Source organism: Mirounga leonina, unplaced genomic scaffold (genome assembly GCF_011800145.1).
Source record: "Mirounga leonina isolate KUSES-001 unplaced genomic scaffold, KU_Mleo_1.0 Mir_104, whole genome shotgun sequence".
Classification (NCBI taxonomy): Eukaryota; Metazoa; Chordata; class Mammalia; order Carnivora; family Phocidae; genus Mirounga; species Mirounga leonina.
The window spans coordinates 21,638,578-21,656,154 of NW_023270231.1; the positions used below are offsets into that span (position 1 = coordinate 21,638,578).

General features: G+C 38.0%; 1 protein-coding gene across 6 annotated transcripts in view; it reads left to right on the plus strand.

Annotated features, from left to right (window-relative positions):
• EPB41L4A (erythrocyte membrane protein band 4.1 like 4A) overlaps window positions 1-17,577 on the plus strand; it is a 248,672-nt gene that overhangs the window by 227,984 nt on the left and 3,111 nt on the right. For all 6 annotated transcript variants that reach the window (XM_035015550.1, XM_035015580.1, XM_035015541.1 and 3 more), the window contains 4 exons: window positions 12,425-12,472; window positions 13,075-13,143; window positions 14,188-14,298; window positions 15,563-15,644. In XM_035015550.1, the coding sequence (XP_034871441.1) occupies window positions 12,425-12,472; window positions 13,075-13,143; window positions 14,188-14,298; window positions 15,563-15,644 (310 nt within the window). The remainder of the gene's footprint in view (window positions 1-12,424; window positions 12,473-13,074; window positions 13,144-14,187; window positions 14,299-15,562; window positions 15,645-17,577) is intronic.

Consider the following 17,577-nt stretch of genomic DNA (forward strand, 5'->3'; position numbering starts at 1 on the left):
CTTGTGACCTCTGTTGAAATTCAGTTAACTGCTTATATGTGGGCCAATTATATTTCATTGATCTATTTGTCTGTTCGTAAGCCACCATGTTGTCTTGGTTACTGTAGCTTTATAGTAAGACTTGAATCAGGTAGTATAAATTCTCCAATGTTGTTTTTTTTTATTTTCAAGATTGCTTTAGCTATTTTAGGTCTTCTGCATTTCTACATGAATTTTTGAATCAGCTTGTTAGATTTACCCCCCCCCCAAAAAGACTTTAGGCTTATGTTGAATCTATAGCTCAATTTGGAGAAAATTCTTAACCATTTATTTAAGCCTCTTAACATCTTTCAGCAATGTTTCTTGGATTGCAGTATGGAGTTATTGCATTTATTTTGTTACATTTAATCCTAAATGTTTAATATTTTTAATGGTACTGAACTACACTTTAAAAATGCTATTTTCCAATTGTTGGTTAGTAGATAGAAACACAAATTATTTTTTTTTATTTTATTATGTTATGTTAATCACCATACATTACATCATTAGTTTTTGATGTAGTGTTCCATGACTCATTGTTTGCGTATAACACCCAGTGCTCCATTCAGTATGTGCCCTCTTTAGTATCCATCACCAGGCTAACCCATCCCCCCATGCCCCTCCCTTCTAGAACCCTCAGTTTGTTTCTCAGAGTCCATAGTCTCTCATGGTTCATCTCCCCCTCTGATTCCCCCCTTCATTTCTCCCTTCCTACTATCTTTTTTTTTTTTTAACATATAATGTATTATTTGTTTCAGAGGTACAAGTCTGTGATTCAACAGTCTTACACAATTCACAGCGCTCACCATAGCACATACCCTCCCCAGTGTCTGTCATCCAGCCACTCCATCCCTCCCACCCCCCAGCACTCCAGCAACCCTCAGTTTGTTTCCTGAGATTAAGAATTCCTCATATCAGTGAGATCATATGATACGTGTCTTTCTCTGAACAAATTATTTTTATATTAATATTGTATCTTGCCACTCTGCAACCTTTATGTTAAATTGATTTCATATCTCTGGAAGCTTTTTAAAAAAATTTCTTAGGATTTTTCACATTTATAATCCTATTGTTTGTGACCAGAGACCACTTTCCTTTATTTCTAATCTTTTTTCTTTTTATTTCTATTTTTTCCCTTTATACGCTGGCTATATCTTCCAGTACAGTGTTGAATTACAATGTTGAATAGAAGTAGTAAGAACAGAGACCTCCTTAGCTTGTTCTCTTTCTTAGGGGGAAAACATTCAGTATGTCATATTAAGTATGATGCTAGCTGTAAGATTGAGGAAGATCATTCTGTTTCTAGTGTAAGAGTTTTTATCGTGAATGAGTTTGAATTTTGTTATAAGCTTTTTCTGCATCTGAGATGACTTCTTTATTCTGTTAGTGGGAGAATTACAGTGATTCAGTTTTGAATGATACATCCTTGCATTCCTGAGATAAACCCTCAGGGTCCTGATGTATTATCCCTTCTATATATTGCTGGATTCTATTTGATATTATTTTGTTAAGAAATACTGGTCTGTAATTTTCTTGTATCTTTGTCAGGTTTTTGGTAACAGGTTTTTACTGGTCATTTAAAATAATTTGACAAGTGTTCATCTTTTCTCCATATTCTGAAATAGTTAATGTAAAAAATTAGCATTATTCCTTCCTTAAATATTTGATATAATTCACCAGTAAAACCATCTCTGCCTGGAATTTTCTTTATGGAAAGTTTCAAATTACAATCTCAGTTTCTTGAACAGATATTGATTGATTGGGCCATTCTGATTTTTACTTGTTACGTGTAGGTTTAAGTATTCTTTAAAAAGAATTTGTTCATTTTATCTAAATTATCAAATCTTTTAGCAAAAATTTTTCATAATTCTTTAGTATCTTTTTAACATCTGTTGTGATACCACCTCTTTTATTCCTGATGTTGATAATTTGTGTTTTCTCTTTATTTTTCCCTTAATCTATCTTTTCAGAGAACTAACTTGGGTTTGTTGATTTTCTTTGCTGTCTATTTCATTGATTTCCACTCTTTATTACTTCCCAATATTCATTTTGTCTTTTATTTGTTCTTTTTTCATCTTCTTAAGGTCACACTCATAAACCTTTCTCCCTTTTAAATATAAGTATAAAGTTGTAAATTTCCCCCAAGCCCTATAGTTTTAACTGTATCTCACATATTTTGATGTGTTTTTATTATCATGTAGTTCAAAATCATTTTTAATTTCTTGTGATTTCTTTGACCCTAGACTTTTTTTTAGTAGTGTGTTGATTAATTTCCAAATATTACAGGATTTTCTAGATATCTCATGAGTATTATTGATTTCTAATTTAATTCCATTGTGATAAAAACAATCTCTAAGATTCCTTTGAAATTTATTGAGACTTGTTTTATGACCTAGCATATAATCTTTCATGATGAATGATCTGGTGGACTTGAAAAGAATGAGTATTCTCAGGCATTGGGTGTAGTCTATAAATGTCAAGTAGATCTAGTTAGCTGATAATCTTGTTCAGATGGTCTGCATCTTTTCCGATTTCTTTGTTTACTCTTCAATCAGTCATTGAGAGAGGGGTGTTAAAATTTCCAATAATGATTATGGATTTGTCTGTTTTACTCTTTAGTTCTGTCAGTTTTTGCTTCAAGATATTTTGTAGCTCTGATGTTAGGTACCTACATATTTGCAATTTTTCTGTCTCCCTGGTGAATTGACCCTTTTATCATTATGAAATGTCTTCTTTATGCTGATAATACTCCTTTCTCTGTGTCCACTACACACACAGACACACACACCCAAACTCTTTTGTGTGGGGGTGTGTGTGTGTGTATCCATTGCATCTTTTTCATGCTCTCTCTGCATGTTCTATCCTTTTAACCCTTTCATTTTTAGCTGAGGTATGTTTTTCTATTTAGAGCCCATCTCTTGATCTCTTGTAGACAGCATAGGGTTGGACATTTTTTTTTAAATCTACCTGACCATCTCCTACCCTTTAAATTGAATGTTAGTATATTTGCAGTTCATGTAATTATTAATATTTGGTGGTTTATGTGTACCATTTTGCTCTTTTTCCTATTTACTGTATCTGTTTTTTGTTGGTTTGTTCCTCCTTTCCTATTATATATCTTGTGTTAATTGAATATTTTTTGGTACTCTATTTTACTTGTAATTAACATCTTCCCTATACTTTTTATTATTTTTTTCTTTAGTGGTTTCTCAATGGCTTACAGTATGATTCCTTAATTTATCACAGCATATGTAAAATTTAGAAATATGTAAATTTAGAAATCTTGGAAAAATATAGCTCCATTTATCCCTCTTTGTCCTTTGTACTATTGTCATACATCTTATTTTTGCATATTAGTAGCCCCATGTTACAATGTTATTATCTTTGCTTAAACAGGAAGTTGTTTTTAAAAGAAATCAAGAAAAAAGGAAAAAAAGTTATAGTTATTGGAGTAGACAGAAAATAGTCCCCTAGATGTGTCCATATCTTAGTCTCCAAGACTTGTAAATATTTTGTTAGATGGCAAAGGGGAATTAAGGTTGCAGGTGGAATTAAGATTGTTAACCAGTTGACCTTCTGCCAGAGATCTTCTCCTGAGTTATTCAGGTGGGCTCAAAGTAATCTCAGGGTTCTTAAAAAGTGGAAAAAAGGACAGGAGAAGGAGTGAGAATAATTCAGTTTGAGAAGAATTCAATCTCTGTTACTGGCTTTGAAGATGGAGGAAGGGGCCACGAGCTAAAGAATGGGGGCAGCCTCTAAAGTTGGAAGAGGTAAGGAAGTGGATTTTCCCCTAGAGCCTCCAAAAAGGAATGTAGCTCTGTCAACACCTTGATTTTAGTCCAGTTAGACCTTGGTCAGATTTCTGATCTACAGAATTTTATGATAAGAAATTTGTGTTGTTTTAAGCCACTAAATTTGTCAGTGGCTACAGCAGCAATAGAAAATGAATACAGTTACCTACTTATTTACTATTATCAGTGTGTTCTGTTTCTTCCTCTAGATCTGACATTCTATTTTTCTTGCTTTAGCATGTCTTAATAGTACCAGTCTGCAGATGATACATAAGCTCAGTTTTGTGTGAAAATGTCTTTATTTTAACCCTTATTTGTAACATAATTTCACTAGCTATAGGATTCCAAGGTGATGGGTTTTTCTTTCCCACTTAAAAGAGATGGTTCAGTTGTATTCTGGTTTCCGTCATTTCTGATAGGTCGGTCTTCATTCCATGGGCACTGTATGGACTTCGTCTTTTTTTCCCGCTAGCTACTTTTATGATTTTTCCATTATTTTTAGTTTTTATCTGTTTGACTGTGGTATAGCTAAATGTGGTTTTCTTTGTGTTTATCATTTATGTTTTTGTAATTTGATGTTTTTTTCCACCAAATTTCAGAGATTTTTTTTGGCCATTATTTTTCAAATTCTTTTTTTCTGACCCATTCAGTCTTCCTCTTTTCTTGGGCATCCAATTGTATATATGCTAGACCATTTAGTATTGTCACACAAGCAAACAAGGTTTTGTTTTGTTCATTTTTAAAATCTTTTTGCTCCCCTTTTAAATTTTGATCATTTCTGTTGACTTGTTTTCAACCTCATCAATCTTTGCTCCCTGTGTTGTCCAATCTTCTCTTAAAGCCACTCTGAACTTTATACTTTCCTATTCTAGAATTTGTTTTGTTCTTTTTATTCTTTTCATTTCTTTGTTGAGATTTCCCATCTGTTAATTTGTTATGTCCATATTTTCCTTTAAATTGTTATACACATTTGTACAAGATGTTTTAAAGCCCTTGTTGGTGAATTCGCATGTCTGTGTCTTTCAAAATCTGTTTCTATTGACTGCTTTTATTATTTTAGATTATGATTATATTTTCTTATCTCTCTACATATACAGTAATTTTTTATTGTATGCTGAAAATTTTAGATAATATCTAGGAGGAGGTTTGGATTATGCTGTCTTTGAAGAGTCAGATTTTGTTCTGGCAGGCAGCTAAATTGTTGGCTATGCCTTTTTTTTCTTTAGAGATTTTATTTGTTTTAGAGAGAGAGCACGCGCACTCATGAGTGTGCACACGAGTGGGGGGAGGGGCAGAGGGACAAGGAGACTCCACACTGAGCTGAGCCCAAGGTGACAGGATCACGACCTGAGCCTAAATCAAGTCGGGCCGCTTAACGGACTGAGCCACCCAGGTGCCCCAATTGTTGGCTACTCTTGATCTTACTTTTTATGCTTGGTTTTATGCTTTGATAGGGTGGAACATTTTAGACTTGGTCATTAGCTTAGGATGTGTTTTTTACTTTAGGCTTGGTCCTTATTCCTAAAACCTGGCTTTTCTGGTGTCTTAATTGAATGTACACCGTGCTCAGCATGGCTTCTCCACAGCAACTGCATCAGAACTCTGTCTCCTACCACTTCCCACTCTCTGGGGTCTCTGTTCAGCTCTAAGCCTTGCAGCAGCTGCCCTCCATTAGAACTCACAGAGTCTTACCCTGCTTATGTAGAGATTATGTGCAGTGAATATACTCAGCCAACCTTAAGGAAAACCCCATACAGACTTCTGGAGTCCCCTTTTATATTTTATTCTGCACTGTAAATTCCATCCTTATCGATAGCCTTACATTCCGATCTCTGCCTCCCTAGCCCCATGAGACTGTAGCTGCTTGAGCTCCACTTTCCCTTTATGGCATTGGGAAGGTGCCCCCAGGCAGAACACTGAAGGGGGGGGGGGAGGGGGGGGGAGGGTTGGGGGTAAGGGGGTGGGCTTGCCTTGTGCTTCACTATCACAGGCTTATCTTGTCTGTTGCCCAGTGTCTGAAAAATAGTTGCTTGGTATATTTTGTTTTATAGATCTTGAGGAGGGAAAGGTTCATCTGATACCACTTACTGAATTGTGATCACAAGCAGAAGTTCAGGAATACTCTTTTAAGGTGGAGAAATATTTTTTTTTTCTCGAGCTCATGACCTTAAGATCAAGACCTGAGCTGAGATCAAGAGTCAGACGCTTAACTGACTAAGCCACCCAGGTGCCCTGGTAGAGAAATACCTTTAAATTGGGTATTGCTTTTATTAGATCAATTGAAATCAGAAAATAATGATACTTTAAACTTAAAATCTTATTTAAACTTTACTTTTAATCTTAACTACATGATAAAAATATCAGATCGGATAGAGGATTATCTCAAAAAAATGCAGTTGTATGAGAGCGCCCCATTAAGAGTTTGATGTTCTGGATTTTAGTTTTAAAGCAAACCATAAAAAAGATTTAGCAAATATTTGGGGTGACTTTATAACTGAACTTGGTTGATTAACAATATAGCTGATAGGGCCAAAGTGCAGTTAAAAAAATGACAAGTGAAGGGAAAAAAAAATCTTTTTGAAGAAGTTCCTTCAGAAGTTGCTCTGCCTCCTTGGTAAAAAGCAGATTGAGAAAGAAGACCTTCCCAACAGGAAGACCCATTGGGAAACTTCTGTGGTGGGCTAGTGTGAGAGGTGGTTTTAGCTGAGAAGATGGTGGTGGTAGAAATGAAGAGAAGTGAATGGAAAGACATTTTGGAAGTAGTGGTGATGGATGTGGAGTGTTAGAGGTATTTTGGATGAATTTTCACTTTGGGGCTGATGGATGGAGTGGGTAGTCATGAGGTTTTACTGAGGTCGGGTGAGATGAGCTGGAGATGTGTGGGGAGAGAGTATTAAGATTTTTTTGTTTTGGGCGCCTGGGTGGCTCAGTTGGTTAAGCGACTGCCTTTGGCTCAGGTCATGATCCTGGAGTCCCGGGATCGAGTCCCACGTCGGGCTCCCTGCTCAGCAGGGAGTCTGCCTCTCTCTCTGACCCTCCCCCCCCTCATGCTCTCTATCTCATTCTCTCTCTCTCAAATAAATAAAATCTTTAAAAAAAAAAAAAGGTTTTTTGTTTTGTTAGGTTTGAGAAACCAAGTGGGCAATCAAATCGAAATGTCAAGTAGGCAACTAGATAAAACTGTTAAAACTCTACACGATGATGGAATACCTTATTTGGACACACTGGGCCCTCTCTTATTTCAGCTATGACATTAAAAATCTGAGATTTGTTGACAACTAAGGAAGTTATCTGCTGGGTGCTGTTGTCAGACCTCTGTTGACATTCTGGGCCTCCCCGGTGTTAGTTTACTGCCTAATCTCCATGAACTCCCAGTGTCATGTCTACAAACAGATAATACCATTCTCACAGAGTTTTGCTGAAAATTCAGGTCATACTTGAATTCAGGTACCTGTGACATCATACTTGCAATTACAGTTACTATAATTAGTAAGTTCTCCAGATCTTAGTTAATCTCTAGAAACACTGTAAGGTATTGACTTTTTTTTTTTTCCTTGAGATGAGGAGGAAGGGAGATATAAAGAGAGTAGGGTGGGGCCAACTCACATGAAGATTAGAATTTGGTTCTATGCAAATTTAGGAACCACTACTGCTTTTTTAAAAAATGGAAACATGGCTAGAGCAGCATCTGAGAAAGTAATTAAAATTGTTCTTCACATATACTTATATTTGGCATTTCAGATACACAGTAAACCACTTACCTCTCAGTTACTCCCATATTCTTGAATTCCTACTGCGCTGTCTATAAATTGTCATACGGAGGTATATCCACTAGGGGTTTAGAATGCTATGATACATCATTCACACATGCTTCATTCATTTTATTTTTTTTAAATTCCCAGTGAAAAGCTAAAAAGCTGTATTTATTATAAATACCAGAGACATACAATAGTATGAAATACAAAACCCCTCTCTCCTAAAACACGTTAAACTATAATGAGATTGGATCTCATCTAGGAAGTCATTGAGAAGTGCAGTTCTTTCTAGTACATTTTGCAGCTGCATTGCCATGACATTCTTGTTTACTTATCATTAGAAAACTTTGATGAAACTTCTTTTCTCTATGAGTAACCTTTACTTATTGGGATATTTGAAAGAGGCATTGAAGCCAAAACAATAGTTCTCATAGGTCCCACTTGTGTGGGTGAGAAGGCTCAGGCTCCCTCTGGTGGTGATAATGACTCACAATTTTTATTGAAAAATGATGATGCCAGAATGAGATTGTCAGGATGAAGTGATGTTCCCAGTTAAACACCAAACAGAAGTCTGATGCCTTAAAGATTGAGCATGCAGGTTTTGGAAGTGACTCTTGAATGATCTTCAGCAGCTAGGTTGCTGGGCTCTGTGGCTTCCTAATCCTTCTTTAATTCTGACATGGGAAGGGAGGAAAAAGGGAAGGAGGGGAAGATTAAGCTATCTCTTAATCATGTCTATTCTGACTGCTCAGGAATATGATGAGGAATATATTTGTTAAGGGCTTTGAATTTTTAAAATAAAGGTGTTTTATAAACTTACAGTATTCTTAGTAACATTTTCAACTCTAAATTTCCTTTAAGAGCAGTGTTCAGTAGTAAAATCACAAAAATAAGTCAAATGCTACCACATTTATTATATTTTTTAGTATAATATGGTACACAAAATATAGTGTACTCTACCCTATAGTATAATATATAATGTTTTCTAGCTAATATAATTGGAAGGTTAGGGTGATATAGAAGACTACGTGCATTGATAGGGTTTAAACCCTTTGTACAGTCAACTGGGTGGCTCAGTCGGTTAAGTGTCTGAGTCTTGGTTTCAGCTCAGGTCGTGATCTCATGGGTCATGGGTTTGAGCCCCACATGAGGCTCCACACTCAGTGGGGAGTCTGCCTGAAAGATTCTCTCCCTCTACCCCTCCCACCACTTGTGTGCTGTCTCTCTCTCTAAAATAAATAAATCTTTTTTTTTTTTTAAATATACCCTTTGTAGATTTATGAAGTAGTATTCTTATTTTAGGGTTTTGGAAGAAAGGAAGATGATGATTCTAAGTGATACCTCATCAAACAAATTTCTCTGAAAAATGAATATTTAAATTGGACTATTGATATAAGGTGTGGATGAGGGATGTTTTTTTTTTTTTTTTGAGAAGTACTGGACTAATATTGGACTTAATGTGCGTTTTTTATAGAAATAGAACATTTCCTTAGGAACTTATTTGGAGAGTTCAAGTAAAAAATCTGCATAATTAAGGGCCTTTTAATTAAGAAAAATGGCTGTCGGAATCCCACAGCTTTCTAAATCTACAGAATGATGTTGAGCCGCAGATCCTGAATTCATCCTAAATTATTGATTAAATGTATGCAGATGTAAGCATAAAAATAATACATTCCTCATTAGCATGTTGCCTGTGTTTACATCTGTTAAATCACAGGTGGTCTAGGAATTGGAGGAAATTAGGGCTTTTTTTTTTTTTTTAAAGATTTTTTATTTATTTATTTGAGACAGAGAGAATGAGAGAGAGTGAGTCCATGAGAGGGGGGAGGGTCAGAGGGAGAAGCAGACTCCCTGCCGAGCAGGGAGCCCGATGCGGGACTCGATCCAGGGACTCCAGGATCATGACCTGAGCCAAAGGCAGTCGCCCAACCAACTGAGCCACCCAGGCGCCCCAGGGCTTTTTTTTTGTTTCCTTAGCTTTGGAACTTCTCCCTGCCCTAAAGCTGCTTGAGACCACTGGCCATTTCAGAACTCAGTTTCCTTAAATATATGACTATTATAGATGCTATAGAACTGAAACACATAGGCTAAACTTCTGAATCTTTTAGGATCATTATTTATGGCTGGAAGGACTAATGTTCCCATTTGGGTTAAGATAACATTTCTGCTAACTCTTACAAGATGGGACTGAAAGGCATTGCCTGTGGAATCACAACAATAGTAATTTTTTAAAACAGGAAAATACATCTATGTTTTTTTTTCTTTTTTTTTTTTAATAGTTTTCTTCTTTTTTTTTTTTTAAATTTTATTTATTTCTTTGAGAGAGAGAGAACACATGAGAGGGGATAGGGTCAGAGGACGAAGCAGATTCCTTGCCTAGCAGGGAGCCCGATGCGGGACTCGATCCCGGGACTCCAGGATCATGACCTGAGCCGAAGGCAGTCGCTTAACCAACTGAGCCACCCAGGCGCCCCCTTGCTGTCATTCTTTACAGCACTGTTTCAGTATCCACATAATGGATCTTTGCAGTGACCTGGCCTCATAGTCCCTCCACCCGACCATAGCTACTTTACTTTCAGGTCAAACCTTTGACCAGTCATTTCCGATCTGGGGCAGTTCTGCCTCCATGAGACGTTTGCCAATGTCTGGAGACAATTTTTGCTTGTCACCCTGGGGAGGTATTAGTAGCATCGTGGGTAGAGACCGTAGGTGCTACTCATCATCCTACGATGCACAGGACAGCCCTTGATAGCAAAGAATTACCTGACCCCAAATGTCAGTAGTGCTGAGGTTGAGGAACCCAGGTCAACTCAAAGATAGCCACACTATCGCATCTTTCAGAGATAAGAATGATTATCAATAGAACGGCCTCCCAACCTAGATATGATGTAATACTTTAGACTGTTGGGTGACCTTCTGTGAGAATCAGATGCTGGTGTATAGTTGAAACAGAACCATCTTTCCTCTGGGAATGGAGTGAGTAGCTTAGTGCTTTTTAATATTAGCATCTTCTCTGGTAGTATCACTTCGTGGGTTATCATATTGTCCAGTGAATCACACCAGCCAAATGTAGGAAAGGCAGATTTCTTACAGAAAAATCCTTCCAAAGAAGCATTTCTTCTTTTTTTTAATATCCTTTTTTGTTTTTTTTAAAGATTTTATTTATTTATTTGACAGAGAGACAGTGAGAGAAGGAACACAAGCAGGGGGAGCGGGAGAGGGAGAAGCAGGCCTCCCGCTGAGCAGGGAGCCCGATATGGGGCTCGATCCCAGGACCCTGGGACCAGGACCTGAGCCGAAGGCAGATGCTTAATGACTGAGCCACGCAGGCGCCCCAAAGAAGCATTTCTTAAGATTTTTTTTAAGCATATAATTTTATTATATAACAACATTAACATTTAACAATAATCACGTTTTATATGTTTGAGACCAAGGCTTCATCCCCTCCCCTTATCTTCCATGTTTTGATTCCTTTTGAGTTGATTAAAAGACCTTTACAGGTTTTTTTTTTTTCCCCACAAAGGAAAAAAAAAAAGACCACTTAGTCAATTTAATTGCTAGAAAGTAGCTTATTGTATTCTGTGGGCTCAGAAAGCCCTACCAGAATGCCTCAGTGGTGCCTCATTAACTGAGAAAAATGAAAACAATGGTAATATCATCTGTAGAATGTGATATTGAGCCCAAAATGTTGACACAGATTATGAATGTACAGTTCCACAGGACAGAGTATTGCAGTGGCTTTGCAAACCTCCAGGCCTTTTAATTGTTAGGGTTTGGGTCCTTTCTTTGGGCCTTTATTAGGCTTTGGTTCTGTTGAAAGGATGAATGAAAGCTTATCATTTTCTCACTAGGAAAAAACGTCATTCTGTGCAACAATTGCAGTGATAATAGATTTCTAGAATTCATTGCTATTATGGGGAGGGTGAACACAGGAATGCTGACTTCCAATTTCTCATTCTAGGAAATTAAAAGTAGTGGTATAATTTCTACTCGAGTAGCTTTTGGAGAAGATATTGTGGGGTATGTAGATGGGGATGGAGAAGGGCATATAGAGGGTGACAGTACGAGCCACACATAGATTCCAGCATTTCTGGGCCCGTGCTTTTACCCAGAAACACAGTGTCAGATGTAATATGAAAGGTGGGTCACTAGCACAGTCTGCCAGGTCTGAGCTGTCCCACCATTTCCTTTTCCCTGTGGTTGCTGCTTCCAGTAGGTAATCACAGATCATGTTGAGAATCTTTCGTATTGATAGAATCAGGATGAGTTCTTTGCCTTTACTTAGAAATAGCCAGAAGGGGGGCGCCTGGGTGGCTCAGTCGTTAAGCGTCTGCCTTCGGCTCAGGTCATGATCCCAGGGTCCTGGAATCGAGCCCCACATCGGGCTCCCTGCTCGGTGGGAAGCCTGCTTCTCCCTCTCCCACTCTCCCTGCTTGTGTTCCCTCTCTCGCTGTCTCTCTCTGTCAAATAAATAAATAAAATCTTTAAAAAAAAAAAAAGAAAAGAAATAGCCAGAAGGACCAGAAACAGAAGCCCTGAATCCTCTTCATTGTAAAATCACCACTGGAGGGTGTGTGGATATGCTCCTAAACTTCTAAGCTCTATTCATCACATAAAGCCCTGCCTGGTTGTGGCTGGTTGTTCTGTGATTTTCTTCAGTAGTGTTAGCAGATAAATTATCCAGTGTCTCTATACTATCCCACATTGGCTCTCCCTGCCCGGTCTTTTCTTGTCTGGTCCCAGCTGGCAAATAAGAACTTCAAGGTCTGAAAACTAGGAATGTTGCTCTGCTAAAGTTAGCTGTGAGATTGTTAGATGAAGCATGTTTGTAGACATGAGTGGTGTGTTTTCTCTTTATAGGAGGAGCCCTGATATCCAAGCAAAAGAAGAGTTGTGGAAGCATATTCAGTAAGTACTGCTTTTTTTCTTATTATTGTTCTAAAACCCGTGTAGTGTTAAGGCATTTACGAGGAAGACCACTGGACACCAAGAGGCACCCTCTGGCTGAAGCCTGTCCCATGGTCTACTTTGCCATCATTGTGTGGAACACCGCCCTCCCATGGTGGTGCCTTCTCAGGCCAGCAGCCCCTCTGTAGGTAGTCCTCTCTTTAGACCAGTTAGCCTTGCCTGTAAATGGGCCTCAGACTGGCCAATAGTTTACAAATAAATACCAAGGAAAACAGATTCAGAAGGAAAAAAGATGCCTACTGCAGGGGAGAGAAGCCGATTTTTTGTAGGGAGATAATGGGTGGAGAGTCCTCTACATTCTGGATATAGAAAAACTGGAAAAAAAGAAGAGCTATAGAAAAGGTTTTTTTTCCCCCCCCCCCGTTTTTCCTTGAATACATTCTAGTTTTTTAATCTTTGTTCCTGGCTTATGTTTCTCTTAGTTTTACTAACGTTGTGTTTTGGGACACGATTAGGAAGGGAAAACCCATCTGCCGATTGTGAAAGGTATTAGTATTTATATCAGCATCATAACTTTAATTTTCTTGTACATTCCCTTCTAGAAAGGAACTTGTGGATCCTTCTGGATTGTCTGAAGAACAATTAAAAGAGATTCCATATACTAAAGTAGAGTGCGTATGTCTTTGAAAATCTTTTCACAAAAGTTTTATTAATACTTATTAGTAAATAATCCATTCTTACTCTTCATTGGTGTTCCATGAAGTGCTTTAATTTGTCTTTGCGTTTTAACTAAAATTACAACTTTAGGGAAAGAGGTAGAAAAGGGTGTATTAAAGCTAATTGATATTCTGTCCTACAGTCACTATCATCTATTAACTGCCTGTTTGTATGTGGTAGCTACAAAGGAGCTTTTGATGATTAATGTCAGTTTTAAAATAAAAATTCCTTTTTTGAGATATTCACTGATTGGTAACAATGTTTCTTCTTATTCATTACTTTAATGCCCAGAGAATTATATTGGCCACAAATCCTTTCATATAAGCCCAACCCAATCCCTGTCATAGAACTAGCACATTGAACATGCTTCATGGAAGCATAACAGGACTCCCTAATCATTCAGTATAGGATGCAGCATAAGATGATCTATTTACTCTGTTTTCTGCCCCGCTATAATTAGTTAAGAGAAAGTGGGATTCTACTTCATTGCTTCATGTCCCTCTGTAACCCATGCTTGCTTCCCACTCTGGTCAAACAGCAGGTTTGTACACACCCTCCCCAACTCCCATTCCTGCCTCTCCTTATCTTTGGGCCAAAGATTGAATTCTTAATGACAGGCTAATTAGTAGCTAGGGCAAGGACCAACTTTTTCTGGTAGGAATGCCATTTTGTCTGCATTGTAGGTTTTTTTTTTACACACTTTTGGAAAAAATTGAACTGGGAATAGTTTCATTAAAATTTTTTCATTTAAGAGAAAATATATATATACCCACATACATACAAATACTAGAGTGTCATTTTCATGTATGGTCAAAGGAGAAGTGTTCTGTTGTTAGCTTGTGAAATTTAAACCACTTAGGCTTTACAGGCTCAGAGGGATCAAGTTCTTTTTAAACTCTCGAAGTCTTATTCTTCTGTGGTTTCCACCTTAAGGGAAAATTCCAAATTATCCTGTTCTGACTTCTGGTTTGTTTCCACATTTTTGGTTGCTTGTTCAGGACTCAAGGTGACCCAGTCCGCATCAGGCATTCCCATTCGCCGCGAAGTTACCGCCAGTATCGCCGGTCCCAGTGTTCAGATGGAGAGCGATCTGTTCTCTCAGAGGTGAAGTAAGTAGGCAAGCGTGAGTACATCATCCCCTCCATGGTTCCGGCTCCAGAACAGCACAGTATAATGGGATTTTCTGCAATGATGGAAATGTTCTGTATCTGTGGCTATTATTTGAAAGGTGGTTAGAGTGACTGAGAAACTGAAAATGTAATATTATTTTTAATCAATTTAAATTTAAATAGCCCTGTACGGCTAGTGGCAACCATATGGGATGATGGCACAGAGCTAGACCATACTTGGGCTAAATCATGACACCTCCAAGCTATGCACTGAAACTTTTATTTATTTATTTTTAAGATTTTTATTTATTCATTTGACAGGGATAGAGAGAGAGAGCATGCCAGAGAGCACAAGTCGGGGCAGATGGCAGAGGGAGAGGGAGAAGCAGGCTTCCCAGTGAGCAGGGAGCCCGATATGGCGCTCGATCCAGGACCCTGGGATCATGCCCTGAGCCAAAGCAGACACTTAACTGACTGAGCCACGCAGGTGCCCCTGCCCTGAAACTTTTAGAAGAAGAAGATGTATGAACTATTCTGTTATGAATAATGCATCCTTATTTGAGAGAAGTGGCATAAGTTTCTTTCTGATCAGAGGACATTTTCTTTTACTACAGTAAATATGTGTTGCAGTCATTTCTTTGTATTTAGTTTTTCTTTTGAGGAAAGTGACCATTTCTCACACTATGGTCACAATAGGTGCTATATTTTAAATGAATATGCTAACGAAATAATTATGCATCATGTACTTGGTATTGCTGGGTAGGAATGTTAATCATTGAACTCTGAATTAAGGCTCAAAATTTTAAATTGGGAGATAGACGAACAATAAATTGGGAGGTAGACTAACCCAGCAGAGAGAGGTATAGGCCAGGTTTTATTTTTTGTTTTGTTTGTAAAATGTAGAGCCTGGCTATTTATAGCCTCATAGGTTTATAGAAAAAGAATAAATGGCCAATAAATGCTTCTCTGGAAACAAATCAAAAAGCCATTTATACATGTCACAGTAACAAAAGCACATGGGAACCACACCTGTTTTATTCTTGGTTCTCTTATTTATTTGCTGTGATTTTAAACAAGTTACCTAACCTGCTCAACTTAATTCAAAAACATTTATTAAACACCTCTCTGTGTAAAGCACTGTGTAGGCACTGTAAGGAATATGAAGGTTTATAAAACATGCTTTCTATCCTGTAATCCTCTTCCAGCTCAAGTTGGGATTCTAGGTACTGTTTCAATCCTTAATTCTAAAACAAATTCTCTGCAGTTCAAAAACGGATCTTGTACCTCCACTCCCTGTGACCCGTTCTTCAGATGCTCAGGGTTCTGGTGGCTCCACGGTTCATCAGGTTGGTAATGAAGTTTTAAGGTGTTGGTACTGATGACAGTTTTTCAGAAGCACTTTTCTGAAAGGTCTTTTGGGGGAAATAGAGCAATGAATCTCTAACTTCACTTTGAGATTCCGTAATTTTAAAAGAAGGTATACCGAGTGTGGAAGAAGGAAGGAGGGTTACATGATCAAGGCAAGGCACGACGTGGGTAGAGTTATGTTAGAAGTGAGAGCTAGAGCTAGTGCAAGGTCTCAAGTGATCTGATGCTTGGAGCAAAGCCAAGGATAACAGAGATGGTAAGATTGTTTGGAGCCAGAATGAAGAAACAATGGTTTCACTAATTAAAAAAAAAAAAAAAAATTCTTTTAGATGTTTTTTGAGCCAGAGAAACAAGGAGAAAGTGATAGACTCACAGCGGGCAGATGTTCTATTGTTAGAACTAATGGCAGGCAGGAGAATTACTCAAGTCCTATTTCATTTCTGTCTTCTCCATCAAAGAGAATTACTTTTATTCTGGAAATGTTTAAGAAAATGTGGTTAAAAGGGAATTCAAGGACATAGTAGAGCATCTAGCTGCCTTAACAAAATCGATTTAATACTCAGCTGAATTAGATAGATCAGGAGAGCACTGTCACAAACATATTGCAGCAAGGTGTTTAACACCATCTCTCATGGTAAATAAGAGAAAATAGTAGGTTGTGTAAGATCATTGGATGGATTTATATCTGGTTAAACCTTCACTCTAAGAACAAAGTTGATGTTTATAATGGATCAATGTCAGCCCACTGTTCGCAGTGCGTGGTTTTCAGTTTTTAGATCCTGGATCCCTGTGGAAAGCAATTATAACTGCTGTTTCTGTCCCATAAAAATGCATGTAAGCACATACATAGTTTTGTATGTAAATTCAGGGAGTTTATGGACAACTTAAGAAAACGGACTCCAGCGTTACTTGTCATATGCTGCCCTTTGTTTCTCCTGATTCATTTTTGTCACTGACTTGTGCAGGGACAGAAAAGCCTGTGCTGATTTAACTTAGGCTCCCTGGGAAGAGAGTCTGAGATTGAGTTTTACAAGGAGGAAGTTTATTGGAAAAGACTCTTAGGATCAACACTTGGGAAGTGAAAGACAGGCAAGAGTGGAAGTGTGTGGTGTACTCCCAATAAAGCATCAGCTGATTCCACAGGGAGCTCTAGAGCTGAGATGGTCCATTCAGTCCCTCCCACCTGGACACAAAGCTCTTGGGCCTTTACACACTCACATTCACCATGGAGCAAGTCACTCGATAAGGGGTGCCCTGGGGGAGTTTCTGGGGAAGGGCTCAGTTTTTGAGCTGTAGGGCAGCCAACACTCCCAGCAGCTGGGGGAGTGAATGCCTCAGTTCAGAATGGAGATCAGGGTAGTTGATCCCAGCTTCCACCAAAATCTGCCTCATTTTTGATTAGATAGATCTGGGAGAGCTAACAAGTTGCCCAAACAATTTGTTTCAAGTCAGTAGTAGTTTTAAAAAATTTATATTCAAGATTAGTTTAGGCTTTGCATTCAGATTGACCTGCATTTTTGTCTCCTTGTCTCCACATAGCACTTGTGTGACTTTGGACAAACCGTTTAACTTCTAAACTTCAATTTTTGTACAATGTAGGTAGTAACCCTGTTAAGGTTACTATGAGGATAAATAAGCATTATTTGTCAGAACTTTTTGAAGTTGGACTCAGTACAAATAAGAATCTTATTTTATCATGGTTTTGCTTTTCCAACTACTCTAGACTCCCTAATCACCATCACTTAGGAATCTCCAACTTAGGCACATTGAGAGAATAGCTCTCACTTTGCTGCGTACAAGAACAACTCCCATGCATCTTCTTACCAGTGGCACTGATTCTAAGCTTCTCTGTGTGACACCTTTGACTTTGAATTCAACAAACATCTAATGAGCAGATGTAAAGAGTGACAG